General features: G+C 54.7%; 5 protein-coding genes across 5 annotated transcripts; 2 read left to right on the top strand and 3 right to left on the bottom strand.

Moving 5' to 3' along the window:
• Nucleotides 1-1601: 1601 nt before the first annotated feature.
• On the top strand, nucleotides 1602-3065 carry BDP55DRAFT_567767 (uncharacterized protein; the record flags this gene model as incomplete). Its single annotated transcript, XM_060570617.1, has 1 exon — nucleotides 1602-3065. The coding sequence occupies one exon, from the start codon at nucleotides 1602-1604 to the stop codon at nucleotides 3063-3065; it is 1464 nt and encodes a 487-aa protein (XP_060421966.1).
• A 727-nt stretch (nucleotides 3066-3792) lies between these two features.
• BDP55DRAFT_735104 (WD domain-containing protein) lies at nucleotides 3793-6358 on the bottom strand (the record flags this gene model as incomplete). Its single annotated transcript, XM_060580283.1, has 4 exons — nucleotides 3793-5174; nucleotides 5223-5333; nucleotides 5382-5511; nucleotides 5561-6358. 4 exons carry the CDS (start codon nucleotides 6356-6358, stop codon nucleotides 3793-3795), a joined length of 2421 nt encoding a protein of 806 aa, XP_060421965.1.
• Nucleotides 6359-6693: 335 nt separating this feature from the next.
• BDP55DRAFT_624063 (Spb1 domain-containing protein) lies at nucleotides 6694-9910 on the top strand. The gene is made up of 4 exons (XM_060571398.1): nucleotides 6694-7107; nucleotides 7170-9021; nucleotides 9102-9536; nucleotides 9607-9910. Exons 1-4 carry the CDS (start codon nucleotides 6940-6942, stop codon nucleotides 9723-9725), a joined length of 2574 nt encoding a protein of 857 aa, XP_060421964.1. The 5' UTR covers nucleotides 6694-6939; the 3' UTR covers nucleotides 9726-9910.
• A 494-nt stretch (nucleotides 9911-10404) lies between these two features.
• On the bottom strand, nucleotides 10405-11154 carry BDP55DRAFT_638945 (uncharacterized protein; the record flags this gene model as incomplete). Its single annotated transcript, XM_060573178.1, has 1 exon — nucleotides 10405-11154. One exon carries the CDS (start codon nucleotides 11152-11154, stop codon nucleotides 10405-10407), a length of 750 nt encoding a protein of 249 aa, XP_060421963.1.
• A 139-nt stretch (nucleotides 11155-11293) lies between these two features.
• Nucleotides 11294-12447, bottom strand: BDP55DRAFT_36229 (uncharacterized protein). The gene has a single exon (XM_060567049.1). It carries the CDS (start codon nucleotides 12114-12116, stop codon nucleotides 11433-11435), a length of 684 nt encoding a protein of 227 aa, XP_060421962.1. The 5' UTR covers nucleotides 12117-12447; the 3' UTR covers nucleotides 11294-11432.
• Nucleotides 12448-14390: the final 1943 nt, after the last annotated feature.

The following is a 14390-nucleotide window of genomic DNA, read 5'->3' as shown; positions in this document are numbered from 1 at the left end:
CCGATGGATAAAAGTGGTCCTTTACGGGGCGAGACCGCGAATGATCAAAGGCCATAGGACCCAAAGACCCCTGGCCCCTGGCCATATCCTCCACATCCCTCGCCGCCCGCCGGGCCCCCCCTCTTGCGGCTTGCCCTCGTCTGTTTGCCTCCAGGTTACTCGCTCCACGGTAGGGTACCCGAACCGCATTTCCATTTCCTTCTCTTGAGGGATTCCCATGAAGCGAAAAGGTGACATTTGCCATGCCGTGGCGGGGGGTCGTTGAATAGTCGTCTGTGGTTTTGCAGTGAAGTCCGCTTTTCTACTACGGACATAAGTGCTTGTACGGATACGATTCAAGACTCTCCGTATGTGCCTTACAATACTTGTCCACGAGACCTTGACGCGATGCAACAAAGCTTGGTGAATCCCTATCAATTTTGGGAATAGTTCCCGCGAGGCAACAGATAACTCCGATCTCCATCTCAGACATCATTTCGTCCTTTCACTCCTTCACCTACACCTACGCCTATTGATCTATCACCCCGAGACCAGACTCGAGCTAACACCGGATGCGATCTTGGATGTAGCCCAGTTGACTCTCGAGTCTCAAGATTCCATGCTTGAGGTGCGCACTACTCGTCCACATCCTCTCGCCGAGACTAGCTTCTTCCAACCCCGTTTGCCGGGCCCTGCCTCCTGTCCCCGGCTCCTTTGGATCTTAAACTTTTCTGTCTCTTTATTACCTTGCTTGCTTTCCTAGCTTGCATACCAACCAAAGTGGAATCTCTCCGGACAACACTAGACCCATCCCTCTGAGACCTAGGTACCCGAATTCTCGACCGCAAAAAGAAACAGAAAAACCCAAGCTCTCGGGAAAGTCTCACTCTTTTCCTTCCGAGAATCTGAGAAGCACATCACATGGTGGCCCTGGTGACCGACCACTTTTACCAGAACGCCAAAGAGAGGTATCGGTAATAGCTCCAGCAAGAAAGAAAGCTCTGACGCTGTCGCCTTCTGCTACACATTACCCTTCCGTCTTTGCCACCCGCTACTACTCTTAGCCGTTGCAACCTACCCAAAGCGCAACTGCCACTGGTTCAGCCTCTCCCAGTTACTGCCAGGGAAAGAAAAGAGAGAGAGAGAGAGAGACACTCGATCACTGCCCTCGACAACCTACTGAGGATCGACGCTACCGCTTCCGTTTGTGGTTTTCGTCCGTTCTGTCCCCCTTCCAAGGTCCTTCTACATTATCTCGCATTACGCCTTGAAATTCGCCGAGGAGGCCTCGAGGAGGAGCAGCAGACAACAAGTCTTCTAGGACTACTGGTTACCTACCCTCTGTCTCTGCTCCTGTCTGTCTACCTTACCTTACTACCGGTACACTTCAACTCTCGACTACCAACCGCATCATCTCGGAACCTGTGTCACACCAAGCATCCATTATCCTATTATTCCCCCTCTCCGAACACGAGGTGCCTGGTTCCTGTACGGATACACCATCTACGCCACGCCCCTATTCCCTATTCCGTATCCCGCACGTTTCCCTAGAAGCCACCAGCCGCACCTCTCCGTCACGGGAGGTTTGACAAACAAACGGCGCCGCCCCGACGCTCGTGACGATGACCTCACCAGCCGCAACGCCGGCCGAAGATACACAACGTCCCTTGTCCGAGTCCATCGCCGCCGCGACCCGATCTGTTCATGCAAAACTCAACAAGATTATCATTGCCCGCCTGCCCTTGGCGATCCCGCCCCGCGCCGTAGATCCTTCACTCTACGCTTCCGGCCTCCTTCACATCACGCCCATCTACGACACCTTTGAGTCATTATGGAAGACTATTGCAGAATCACCCCAACTTCCTTCCACTGACGAGGCCGATGACGAGTGTAAATCAAACCAAGTTGACCTTACACCAGTCTCGAACATCGAATCTAACTTGCGACACCAACCTGCTCTTTGCGAGCGGACACGCTCAATACTAACGTCGCTGTACCTACCCGGACTCATGCGTTCTGATCGTCTGCGAGCTGATCTTGGTTCCATCACCGGATGGTCCCCCGACGTTGTGAATGAGCAACTTACAGCGATCTCTCAGTCAGGACGGCTAGCCGAGTTCACAATGCACGTTAGGCGCACTATTGAGAAGAAGCCCCACGTCCTGATGGCATACTCGTACATCTTGTTCATGGCCCTCTTTGCTGGCGGACGTTTCATCAGAGCAACACTCGAGTCTGCGGGATCAGAATTCTGGGAGCAAACGTCGTCGCCGATTCCACCATCGCAGATGCCCTGCCAAGAACGCACAGCACCATCGAACGCTGCTATTCCCAACGCAACACCGGTTGACATGTCACGGGGTGACGACCGTGGGAAGATTGAAGTCGGCGCAAAGCACATGCGTCATTCTCTACCCCTGGGCTTCTTCCACTTTGCGACGCCCCTGGACGGCGAGGACCTCAAAAAAGAGTTTAAGAAACGGCTAGCGGAATCCGAGCATCTCCTGACACCGCGTGAGAGGCATGACATCATCCAAGAGGCCGTCTGCATCTTTGACAATATGTTGCTGCTCGTTGGGCAGCTGGACAATGTGTGTGACACGGACTTGGAACATGGACCTTCCGTCTTGGAATCATGGGCATCATTGGTACCCGGCGGTCGTCTACGCGACAGTGTAGCCATTGCTCGAGACAGGAAGAGGGAGAAGACGGTCTCGAAGAGTTCCGAGGACAGCGAGAAATCTGATTCGTGGCTCTCAAGGCATACGAGGCAAAAGGCATGTGAGACTTCACAGTCTCACGCTTTGAGCGACCTGGAAAAACAGCCCCCGGCATGCTGTCCGGCCTCCAAGTCTATGAGATTTGAGCCGAAGCTAGCGGTACCAAGCAGAAAGAACAAGGGCCAGACGTTCTCGACAGACGGCGCGCTTAACGCAACGTCTTCCACAGGAGGTGTGGCGTCGAGGCAGGGTCAGCTATCACGCTCTGCCACTTCCTTGATATCTAACATTATCATCGTTGCAGGCTTAGCTGCCATTGCCAGTATATTCTTTCTAGTAAGGAAGATGGGAGCGAAGGGCGTGTAGCAGAAGGGGAGTAGGGAGAAGGCATGGTGGCAGCATAGCATGACGACATCGGCGTTTCGGAGCGTTTTTCAACTCAGGATACCTACGGCATGGGATAGATATACGATACCCCTCTACTGCATTTTCAGGTGTTTTGGCCTTTTCTTTTCCCTACGACATGACACGGCAGTAGACGGTCTATGACAGACTTTCAAAGCTTAGATAGACGGCTGCCAGATGGCATATCCCAAACCAAGTCTCCTTCACATTCATACTATTTCCAGTGTAATGATACTGTTTTCTGACATGTCTCATTATGTATAAGGGATTTTATATCCCATGAGTGCTATGGTATCTAGAAAACCCCCAGTCCAGTCCAGTGCAACGCGAAGCGATGTGATGCCACACCATGCTAATTCCTCATACCCAGCCAATCCGAACTCATACCCATCCTCCCCCCCACGATCTCTAATCGTCTTTTTTGTTCTTGTCGTCTCATCTTGTAACCCGCCAAATCAATGCTTTCAAATAACTCCCAACGCGCCCCGATCCAGATGACTCCTCTCTGCGCATATACAAGTACAAAAAACAAGAAAAGGTCAGACGTTCAAGTCTGCCTATCAAACTCTCGTCATCAAAAAAAAAAAAAAAAAACTCATGACCTCTTGATCGTCTAGGATAACTCCGTCCAGACGCATGCTTGTTTACTCACCATTCATTTGCTTTGTTTTTGTTTTGAGTTTTCGGATCAGCACTCAGAGTGGGAGTCGCAGTCCTCATCCCAGTCGTCCGCGACGTCGGCCCAACCAGCCATGTGCCGGTTTCCGCCAAATTCGCCTCCGGTACGCAGGTCCCACGCGTCGCGGCCATTACCGCGGCCGCCGTCATCGCTGCCCTCTTGCCAGTGGCGCACCATGTAGTCGTCCGAGATGGTGACGAGCTTACCCTCGTTGGACCAGCTGAGCCCCGTGACCTCGCGGCGATGACCACGGATGAGGGGCGTGCCGTTGCGGATGATGGGCACTTGAGCGCCGCCGGCGTTGATAGGCTTTGCTTGGGACGAGGACGTAGCTGCGCTTGACGAGGTGGACATAGTGTCCGTTGCCGGGAGGTGGCTCTGCGTGTCCCAGTACTCCCGCATGGCACGCTCATCGGTGGGGAAGACGACGGCGCACTTGTCCGTGCTACCGACGGCGAGAAGCTCGGTGCCGGAAGTCGATACAGGGCGGAGGGCTCCGCGCACGTAGAAGCTCTTAACGTGGAAAAGGTCGTGCTTGAAGCCATAAAGGGGCGCCAAACCCTGCACCGCGGAGCCGGCCCTTTGGCGCGGAGGTCGGAGTGAGAGCTCGGGAGCGTGGCCGAGCATGAGGTGCGAGGTTGAGTACGCGTAGATAGTACTGTCCTTACACACTGCGTACAGGCGGGATGCGTCACTGCTCAGGGCCAGAGAAGTAAGGCCGTAGGGCCGCCAGCGGTGGGTTGCCGGTTCGGCAGTCACAGCTAGGGGGGCGGCCTCTTTGTTGCGCGGGGTGATGTACCGCGTATCCCACAGCTTAATGCAGGCATTCGCCTCTGAGGCGGAGAGAAGCAGGTGCTCACGGCCTTCCGGCATATATTGCAGCGCCGTGACAGACGCCGGTGATGTGACTCCATGGATCGTACGAGCATGGGCGTTGTCGAGTGTATTGGTCGTTCGGGCCCACAGAGGGTTGCGGTCTCTGTCGCGGTGCACGATCCCTTCCGGGCCGCGAGTGGAAAAGGCAGCGGCCGGTGCCATGGAACATCGCAAATCCCATATCTGAATCTTTCCGTCGCGGTCCGACGTGGCTACAACGTTTCCGTTGGCCTGGCCTGGTTGGAACTCCACACGACGCATCGATTGGAAGTGACCGCCATTCAATTCCACCGCCACCGTCTGTGACATGACGTCGAAGATTTTCCCGGAGCGATCACCGCATGCACTTGCCAAACGTAGGTCGTCATTGGAAAAAGCGAGGTCCATGATGGCATTCTCGTGGGCCTGGATGACAATATCAACCTTTGTACGAGGTGCCGCTCCCAAGGGGGTTGTGGTGGTGTCGAAGAAGCGGATGAATCCCTCTTCGTCACCAATTGCCGTCATTGGGGCATCTGCGAGGCTTAGTTCAAGTTCAAGGAGTAGGCTTCGGGTACACTCACTGTGACAACTTGCTAGACTGAAAGGAATAGTATTCGCTTGCGTCAGATGCGCGTTACACATGTGGACGTCGGTGCTTCGGCTCCAGAAGGATGCCGTACTTGCTCTGGAGTCTGCCGATGTCAGTTGCAAGTCATTGTCTAGAGAACTGAGCAACTCACCAAAGGCAGGATACTCGAGATGCTCACGCCCGGGACGAGGTGTGCTGCCCTGCTCCCGGAGCAGCAGTTGAGCACCAAAGCCCCGGTTGCGGAGCTTGATCATGGGCTGCGGCCGGTACTCTGGTACGATCTGGGATACGTTAGTCTAGTCAGAGTAAGTTGTAAGAAGTTGAACATACAGGCTTGTCCTTGGGCGGCAGGGGAAGCTTGGTGAGAGTCTTAACAGCCTTTCCTCTACTAGAAGCGGGAACCCCTGCCCGGTTGCACTTGAAGTAATCAATCAGCGTGGACCTGGGCCGAAGGCCCTCATACCCCGAGGTCGCAAAGTTGCTGGCAGTCAAGGGGCTGAGCTTCCGCGCGAATTCGTCTGGTGTGACTTGAGGTCCTGTCGGGTACGTTCTGCCCAGAGCTGCCGTGTGACTAGCCGAGGGCGAGAGTATCTCAGGCGAACCCATAGAGTGATCCTCGGAATCGGCATTCTCATCCCGCTGCGACGGTGACCTCGCGATAGGGCTTCGTCCGAGGGGGTAGTCTTCCTCCAAGTCCTCCAGTTGAGTCCTTGAACGCTTCGTGTTCAAACCCCGGCCAGGCTGTGGCAACTTCATGGGTATAGCGTTGACGACGCTCCGCTTCCGCTTCCTCGGGCCATCTTCGCTGCCAAAAGGGGAAAGTACACTGCTGCTGTGGTTCGAAGTGGGTGATATCGGTTCGTTGAAGCGAGGGCTGGATCGTGGAGGTGTTGGTTGAACGTTGAGTGCTGGACTGCGTAGCTCGCCGAGGGCTGGTCTTTCCCGGGATATCTGTGAGGGCATTCCGCGGGGGGTGAAGAAACGACGAAACTTCCGGGGCGTCAAGATGGACTTCTTCTTTTCCTTTCGATACATCCGCGACGGCGGGGAGGAAGGGAAGTTAGGAGACGATGCTGGAACGAGGCCATCGCTCGGTGGCGGACTGGCCATGCCGCCGTGATAGACCATGACGCTGGAGGTGGTGATGACGATGACGATTCGGCTCTAGACTCAATAGCTACCTAATAGTATAAAAGAAACAGACAGCAGACAGAAACGTCTTTGAGGACAGAGGAAGGGAGCGTATGATCCGGCAGGCGGGGGTGGTGATGGCCGAATTTGAACAGTTAGGTTTGAAGCAAGGTATCTAATTATGGTAGGTAAAGCTCTTGACGTCTTACTTGCCCAATCGAGACTCCCTCTTGACCCTAGCGCAGCTCTCTACGCGACGACGTCGCGGTGCGCGTGGTGAACGCGGAGACCCACCCGAGAATGTTTAATGGAATTGACAATGGATTTCCATCCGATGAACCGAGCGCGGGTCCCCCACATTATCATGCGCTAGTGGTATCTCCACGTGATTCTTATCGCTCCCCTGCTGCTCCGCTAAAAAAAATCTGAGAGAAGGGACGTTGCGAAAGTCGAGGCGGCGGGGCGGGTCCGAAAGTCGATAATCCTGCAGAGAAGGACGCTCTGTGGTTGCAGAAGAGCTTCTCAACTCCCGCAACAATTCCCCGTGCATCTCGACTTGGCCTCGCCCTTCAGACATTATGGCGATCCAGAAGAAGCACGGAAAAGGACGTTTGGATAAGTGGTACAAGCTCGCCAAAGAGAAGGGATACCGCGCCAGAGCAGCGTTCAAGCTGATCCAGCTGAACAAGAAGTATGGCTTCTTGGAGAAGAGCAAGGTCGTCGTCGATCTTTGCGCTGCGCCCGGTGTAAGCCTCCTCCCCTCGTGAAGGACAACTCAATCGCATGACTTCTTGCTAACATTTTACAGTCATGGTGTCAAGTCGCAGCGGAAACGTGCCCTGTCGGTGCTCTAATTGTCGGTGTCGATTTGTCGCCCATCAAGCCAATTCCCAAGGTCATCACCTTCCAAAGCGATATCACGACCGAGAAATGTCGAGCCACGATCCGATCGCATCTCAAGACATGGAAGGCAGACTGTGTTCTTCACGATGGTGCGCCCAACGTCGGTACTGCGTGGAACCAGGATTCGTTCAACCAGGCCGAGTTGGTGCTGCAGTCGATGAAGCTTGCGACGGAATTTTTGGCAGAGGGCGGTACCTTCGTTACCAAGGTCTTCCGATCTAAGGATTACAACCCCCTACTGTGGGTCTTCAACCAGCTCTTCACAAAGGTCGAGGCGACCAAGCCTCCTTCCTCGAGAAACGTGTCTGCCGAAATCTTCGTCGTCTGCAAGGGCTTCAAGGCCCCGAAGCGCATCGATCCCCGATTTCTCGACCCCCGCGCCGTCTTCGCCGAGCTCAAGGACGCGACTCCCAACAATGAGGCCAAGGTGTACAACCCAGAGCAGAAGAAGCGCAAGCGTGAGGGTTACGAGGAGGGTGACTACACGCAGCACAAAGTCGTATCGGCGAGCGAGTTCATTCAAACGGCCGATCCCATTGCAATTCTCGGCCAAACCAATCAGCTGTCCTTTGATCAGCCCGCCAACGGAGACGTGGCTTTGGCCGCGCTTGACAAGCTTCCTGAAACGACAGACGAGATCCGCAGGAGCTGCGCAGACTTGAAGGTTCTTGGTAGAAAAGAGTTCAAGCAGCTGTTGAAATGGCGTCTCAAGGTCAGAGAAATCTTCGGTTTCCCGACCAAGAAGACAACGCAAGAGAAGAAGTCCCTGCAAGATCAGGTGGGCGAGGAGGTTGCAGAGGTCGAGTCGATGGACGAGGAGCTGCGGATCCAACAGGAGCTGGAGGCGCTCAAGAACAAGGACGACTCAAAGAAAAAGAAGGAGAGGAGGAAGGAGAACGAGAAGAAGCAAAAAGACATTGTACGCATGCAGATGAACATGACGGCGCCAATGGATATTGGTATGGAGCAGGCCGGACCCCTTGGCCCGGATGCCATGTTCGCTTTGAAGACGGCCGACAGGGCTGGCGGCATCAACAAGATTTCCCGCGGCAAGATGGCGCTTCTCAAGGAGAGTGAGAAGAAATCCAAGGAAGCCGAAGCTGGTATCGTGTACTCTGACGATGAGAGTGACCCGGAGGAAGATCGCCTCGAGCGCGAGCTGGACGGCATGTACGACAACTTCAAGGAGCGCAAGGCAGCGGCCGATGCCAAGTGGCGCGCCAAGCAGGCCCGCGAAGAGGGCGAGGATGGCGAGTGGGAGGGCGTGTCCGGCGGCGAACAGAGCGACAGCGATGAGGACATGGAAATGGACTCCGACAGCTCCGACGACGACGAGGACGAAGACGAGAATGCAAAGCCCCTGGTTACGGACCTAGACACCACAGCCGAGAACGGCAACTTGTCGAAGCGGGCATCGGCGTTCTTTGGTCAAGACATCTTCAAGGATATAGACATGGGAGACGTTGACGACGAGGAATGGGGCGTTGAGGACCAGCCTGCTGAAGAGGAGCCGAAACCGAAGAAGGCCAAGACGGAAAAGGAAGACAAGAAGAAGGCAAAGGAAGAAAAGGCCAAGGCAAGCGAGAGCAAGCAGAAGGCAAAGGACGAGAAGAAGAAGGCCAAGGAGGCCAAGCAAAAGGCCGCCGACGGCTTTGGCTCAGATTCCGAGAGCGAAGACGACGCCGGCTTCGAGGTCGTCAAGAACCAAGAGGAGGACTGGGAGAACCAGGAGAAGAGACGGCCGGACGGCAGACTCGGTAAGTCTAGCTACCTACCTACCTGGACCCAGCGTCCACCCCCTTTCGTAGATAGAGACCTCGTGCTGACAAGCCACCAGATATCGACATCATCACAGCCGAGGCCATGACACTCGCCCACCAGCTCGCGACGGGCGAAAAGACCAAAAGCGACCTCATGGACGACGGCTTCAACAAGTGGGCCCTCAAGGACCGCGACGGCCTCCCCGACTGGTTCATCGACGACGAGACGCGGCACGACAAGCAGCAGAAGCCCATCACCAAGGCCGCGGCGGCCGCCATCCGCGAAAAGATGCGCGCCTACAACGCGCGTCCGATCAAAAAGGTGCGCGAGGCCAAGGCGCGCAAGAAGTTCAAGACGGCGCAGCGCCTCGAGAAGCTCAAGAAGAAGTCGGACTCGCTCGCCAACGAGGAGGGCATGACGGAGAAGGAAAAGGCAGAGAGCATCGCAAAGCTCATGGCCAAGGCCGGCAAGGTCAAGAGAAGACCCAAGCCTACTTTGATTATCGCCAGGGGTGAGTTCTTTTCCCTCCTTTATACACCACAAGAATCCGTGAACCTTGACTTTGCTAACCGTCGCTTTAGGTGCCAACCGCGGTATCCAGGGTCGCCCCAAGGGTGTCAAGGGTCGTTACACTATTGTGGATTCGAGAATGAAGAAGGACCTGAGGGCGCAAAAGAGGATAGCCAAGAAGAAGAAATAGACGTCGATGTCGTCGGCGCATTGCCGACCACATCATCTCCATACCGAGATGGCGAGGTTGGCGATGACGTCCCAAACCTGTTTGTCAAAATAAAGCATGGCTGGAAAATCAGGCGCATTAATGTGTTAATGGGGAAAAAAAAGCTCACGGCGGATCTATGTGTGTGTGTAAAAAGTCTTGGCATGAATGTGCATCATCGTGTGTCTTTTTTTGTGCATTATCGTATCGTTAAGAAAAAGTCGTTAAAACTGAAAATGACATGAGATCACCATGACTAAGTGACGTTGCCCCCCGACCGCCATTGTACGCGCGCCTCTATCCAAAGGAGGAAGGGAATCATGAGAATATGCCGCCGCCGGAAAAAAAAGCAAAACAAAAGTCTGGTACCGAGCAACACATGCTGTGTATCTTACGGCAGCTTGAATGAGATCTTAACAAGTTGAGGCGGATGGATGCGGACGCCGCCCTCTTCTTTCTTTCAGAAACCGTTTGCTCTCTCGCCTCTCGACATCGTACAGCTCTTTCTGCGCCTGCATGTATACTCGTGCTGCCGTTTGTAGAACCGAATGGTGATGAAAAAACGCCGAATGCTGTCCTGCCAAGCTGTGAAATGCAAAATGCCTCCTCTCTGCCGCCGCCACCCTAAGCGTAGAGGCATGACGTGACTTCGGTGTGGATTCTAGTCGTCTTCCTGCTTGATCCTCACTTCCTGTTCCTGGTCTGGTGCCCGTGGTCCCAACATCCAATCCTGCATGGCGAGCCACTCGCTCCATTGGGTTTCCGCGCTTTGAATTTCCGTTTCGGTAACATTCGATAAGGGCCGGAGAAAGGGGACTTGCTGCTCGCCGTCCATGTCGTAGTGTGACTTCACCTTGAGCCAGGTGTCGCTCTTGGCGGCAAACATGTAGTTGCGGCGCTCAGCTTCGTGCATGGGGCCGATTCCGCCAACCCAATCGTCACCAAAGAAGCCGTGTAACACGGCGGGGTAATCGAAACCGGTCGCCACCAAGCGTCGAATATAAGGTGTAAGTGTTGCATGAGTAGAGGATGGCAATTGGGCATTGATTGGCATCTTGCCGGCGGCTCGAGCCGTGGACGGAGTCGAGGGCCCGGGCCCGGCGGGGGAGTTGGGACCGGTGTGTTTGGAGGAGAGTACCGGGTTGTGGGCCTTTTGAAACGGGAGTTGAATGTTGACAAAGGCTGCCACAGCCTGAATGGGCCCGCTGTACTGAGCATGGTCCAAGAAGTAGCGGAGGCATGATTGGAACTTTGGATACCATTCAAATATGTCGAATTGGGTATCTTGGAACGGCTGAAAAGGGGGCCCATTGAGCGGAGGAGCACTCTGGTGACCGGCAAAGGCGTGGCCTACCTGCGCATACTCAAAACCCGAGGCTGCGGATGAGCCGCTCGAGTGGTGGAATGCCATGAGTCCTCGACAGGAGAAAACGAGGCTGCCGCGAGAGCAGGCGCCTTATCCGGAATCGGCCCTCGTCGTCGTTGTCGTCGATGGCGGATTGGGTTTTGGCAGTCGCGTTCTGATGGTATCAGACGCAGGTAGAACCAGTGAGCGGCAGGCGGTAACCGGGGGAAAGGAGGGCAACGACTTTTGCGCGACAGGAGGAGAGCGGAAAGGGCGAGTAAGAGAGCTCCAGATGGAAAGGACAATAGGGCAGCCGGATGATGCAACCTCGTACGTGAATGTGTCTAATAACACGGCGTCCGACGAGGTTGCAAAGTATGGTTGCGATGTTGTGTCTTCTGTGTCTTCTGTCTCAGGGTCGACTCGGAGGTTGGCAGAGAATTTGAAAGAAGGTCGGTTGGAGCCACAGATCTGACGCTGATCAGGCAAGGAAGGCATGCGGGACGGGGAGGAGAGGGAGGAGCAGGACCACATGCGGAGCCAGACCTGCATGGAGATGGAGTCGGAGAAGCAATGACAGCACCCAACGGAATAAGGGTTCTCAGTCCAGGGCTTGTCAGAGCACGGGATATGACGAGCGAAAGAAACGTCGACGATGGAACATGGGACGGGACGCCGGCCGACTTTAATATACTCTGGACAGTGTGCAAGAAGTTTGCGTGTATCCGTACGAGGAGGACGAGGGGGGTAGGGGAGGAAAAAGGTATGTACGAGTAAAATGGTCCCTTGTTTTTCTTTCCCTTGCCTTGCCTTCCTCTAAGGTGCTTGACGTTGAGGAAAATGGACGGGGCGCCCACCCCGTAGAATAAGGTACATGATAGGAAAGGAAGGGTAGCAGAGGGAAAGAAAGGGAAAAAGGGAAGAAAAAAAAAGTATGGCAACGAAGCGGAATGAGGTGGTCGGAGGGTACATACTAGGTGCAGCAGGGGCAGAGCCGAGGAGAGGGTACCTACATCAAAATGTGACATGGCTACCTACCGCAACTTGGGTCGAGATCGCGTCTGCACCCACGGCACACCAATCCGGTGAAGTAGAAGAGGAGGGCAGAAGGCACACACACACACACACACGCACGCACGCACATGTACATACGTGCATACAAGGGGGGAAAGAGGATGGACGGGGCGCGGAAACAAGCAAGAGGCGGCGGCGGTCGTATGTGGTCCAGGTCGGGTCGTTAAATGTGTTCGGTCCGCTCATGGCATGTACCGTTACCTGTTTGTCTACTTACCCATCCGCCTCCCTCTCGGGCCTATGAGTGCGTGATCCGGTAGAACTTGAGCGTCTAGATAGAGACGTGTGAGGTCAACGACCTCAGGTAGGAGGGAATGAAAATAGGTAGGCGGGATGACAGCCCAGAACAGAAGAAGAAGAAGGAAGTAGGTACCTGCGAATTAGCAGCAAGGTAGGCACGGTAGCCCGGTAGTTAGCTAGTCCGGTAGGTTTGGGGGATAGTGCGTAGCCATCCCGTTGATAGTGTGCGAGGCGTGTGATGTTGGTTGGCGCGGCGCAGGCGCAGGTACAAGCACCGGTATGGCTTCTTGTGATGGTGTTGTTGGTGGTTGTTGCCGTGGTCGTGGTTGTGGTTGCATCTGCATACACTAGGTACTCTTCCGTCCACCTCACTTCTCATTGTGTGCGCGGTGGAATGTTTCGGCAGGGAGGTGTGGGAGCACCGACCAGAACACTGGATGAGGGAGGAGACGGAGAGGCGGGACGAGCCCGGAGGCGTTTGGGTAAGGTATTTGTGGGGGTGATTGGTCCGTGTTGACCCTTTTCAGGGTCTGCTCTGCCCTTCTGCGCCTGCGTCTGCGTCTGCGTCTCCGTAACAGTGTGGAAATAGTGTTTGCGCTGGCTTGTCCGTCGTCCTCGCCGCCGTCGGAAGAGAAGGGTGGCACGGATGATGGCGAGTGGAGATGCTAGGTGGTAGGTACACAGTGAAAGTGGATTGGACGCGGCTGGCGGAAAGGATACGGGGGCCTCCATCTCGGCCACCAACTCTGTTCAATCTCATTAGTGGGGAGACGGAAGAATGAGAGACAAGACTTACAAGACAAAACTGGAAGAGAGATCATAGACGAGATGGCAGGGAATTCCGATCAAGGGGCAGGAAACTAAGAATATCGACAGATATCTTCCACATTGGTCTCATGCAAAACCGGCCGAGGTACACGGTATTCGTCGCTGTATCTCGCAGAATATGAAGTCGAGGAATGGCCGCTGGGGCAGGTTGATATTGTGAAGCGAACAAATGTGAGTATCAAGGCGAGGTTGCTGTCCTCGGGTGTGAGATGAAGGAAACCCGCCCAGGTTTATCGAAATTGGGTAACTGTATGCGTACCCATACCGTTCTCAACCCGAGCAACCCCAGGCGGAAATGATGGATCACGGTAACCCCAGCCATGGATATTACTGATTGTGCGGATACTCTGTACCGAAATTCCCATCATCCCGTAAATTCCCATGCCGGATCTGCGATAATCTGGTCAGCGACTATCCGTTCCTCGAAAAGGGAGACGACTCTCACTCAGAATAAGAAGTATCGTGACAGTACTTCAAGGAAGCAGATGCAGAGCAGGGGTGCCAAGGCTAAAAGCACTTCAGCCGGAGTCGAGGCCGGGAAAGAGGTCATTGGACGAAGCGTTGGGATGAGATGAAGGGTGGGATCCCTGGCAGTAGGGCGACACTCGCGAGTGTCAAGCACAGAGAAGGTGTCTGTAAGCTGAAGCCTAAAAGCACTTTAGTCAACCTAGGTAACAAGAAGAGGAAGAAAACATTCCGTACTTAGTTGCATGTTTTCCCTTGACGTGAGGTAACTTGGTCTGGTTAGTTTTCCGTACCTTGAAGTAATTGAGGTCAGGAAGGGGCGTGAAATGAGAGAAGGTGTCGACCTTGGCCTCCTTCCTTAGGTACCTTACCTACCACCACCAGAGGTAGCAGCAGACCAGTAGCACCTACCCTCCCCGCCCGGGCGGACCAACAAGCCCGGGCCACCTTACCAGTACGTACCTTGCCCTACCTTACCTCAGGTGTACGTACCTGCCCAGGGACCACAGGGACCAGCTGCGCAAGGTTCCAGACGTCCAGTCCTTCCATCCAACCTTTGAAAATGACCAAACACATTCCATCTGCACACTCTGTCCCGTCCGCCATTGCAATTTCTGCCTCTCGCACGAACACGGGAGTCCCGTACCCGAAGCCAAGGTAGAGGGTTTGTTTGTTTGGCGAGACATCGATTGGCT

This window comes from Colletotrichum godetiae, assembly GCF_030913485.1.
Source record: "Colletotrichum godetiae strain CBS 193.32 chromosome Unknown BDP55scaffold_100, whole genome shotgun sequence".
Classification (NCBI taxonomy): domain Eukaryota; kingdom Fungi; phylum Ascomycota; class Sordariomycetes; order Glomerellales; family Glomerellaceae; genus Colletotrichum; species Colletotrichum godetiae.
The sequence above is the reverse complement of the archived record's forward strand: the minus strand, read 5'-3'. Positions and strand labels throughout refer to the sequence as shown.

Coding starts and splice junctions, on each gene's coding strand:
- BDP55DRAFT_36229 (XM_060567049.1), bottom strand. CDS start 12,116: ATGTCACATTTTGATGTAGGTACCCTCTCCTCGGCTCTGCCCCTGCTG.
- BDP55DRAFT_624063 (XM_060571398.1), top strand. CDS start 6,940: ATGGCGATCCAGAAGAAGCACGGAAAAGGACGTTTGGATAAGTGGTAC. Junction 7,108..7,169: donor ATCTTTGCGCTGCGCCCGGT/GTAAGCCTCCTC, acceptor AACATTTTACAG/TCATGGTGTCAAGTCGCAGC. Junction 9,537..9,606: donor TACTTTGATTATCGCCAGGG/GTGAGTTCTTTT, acceptor CCGTCGCTTTAG/GTGCCAACCGCGGTATCCAG.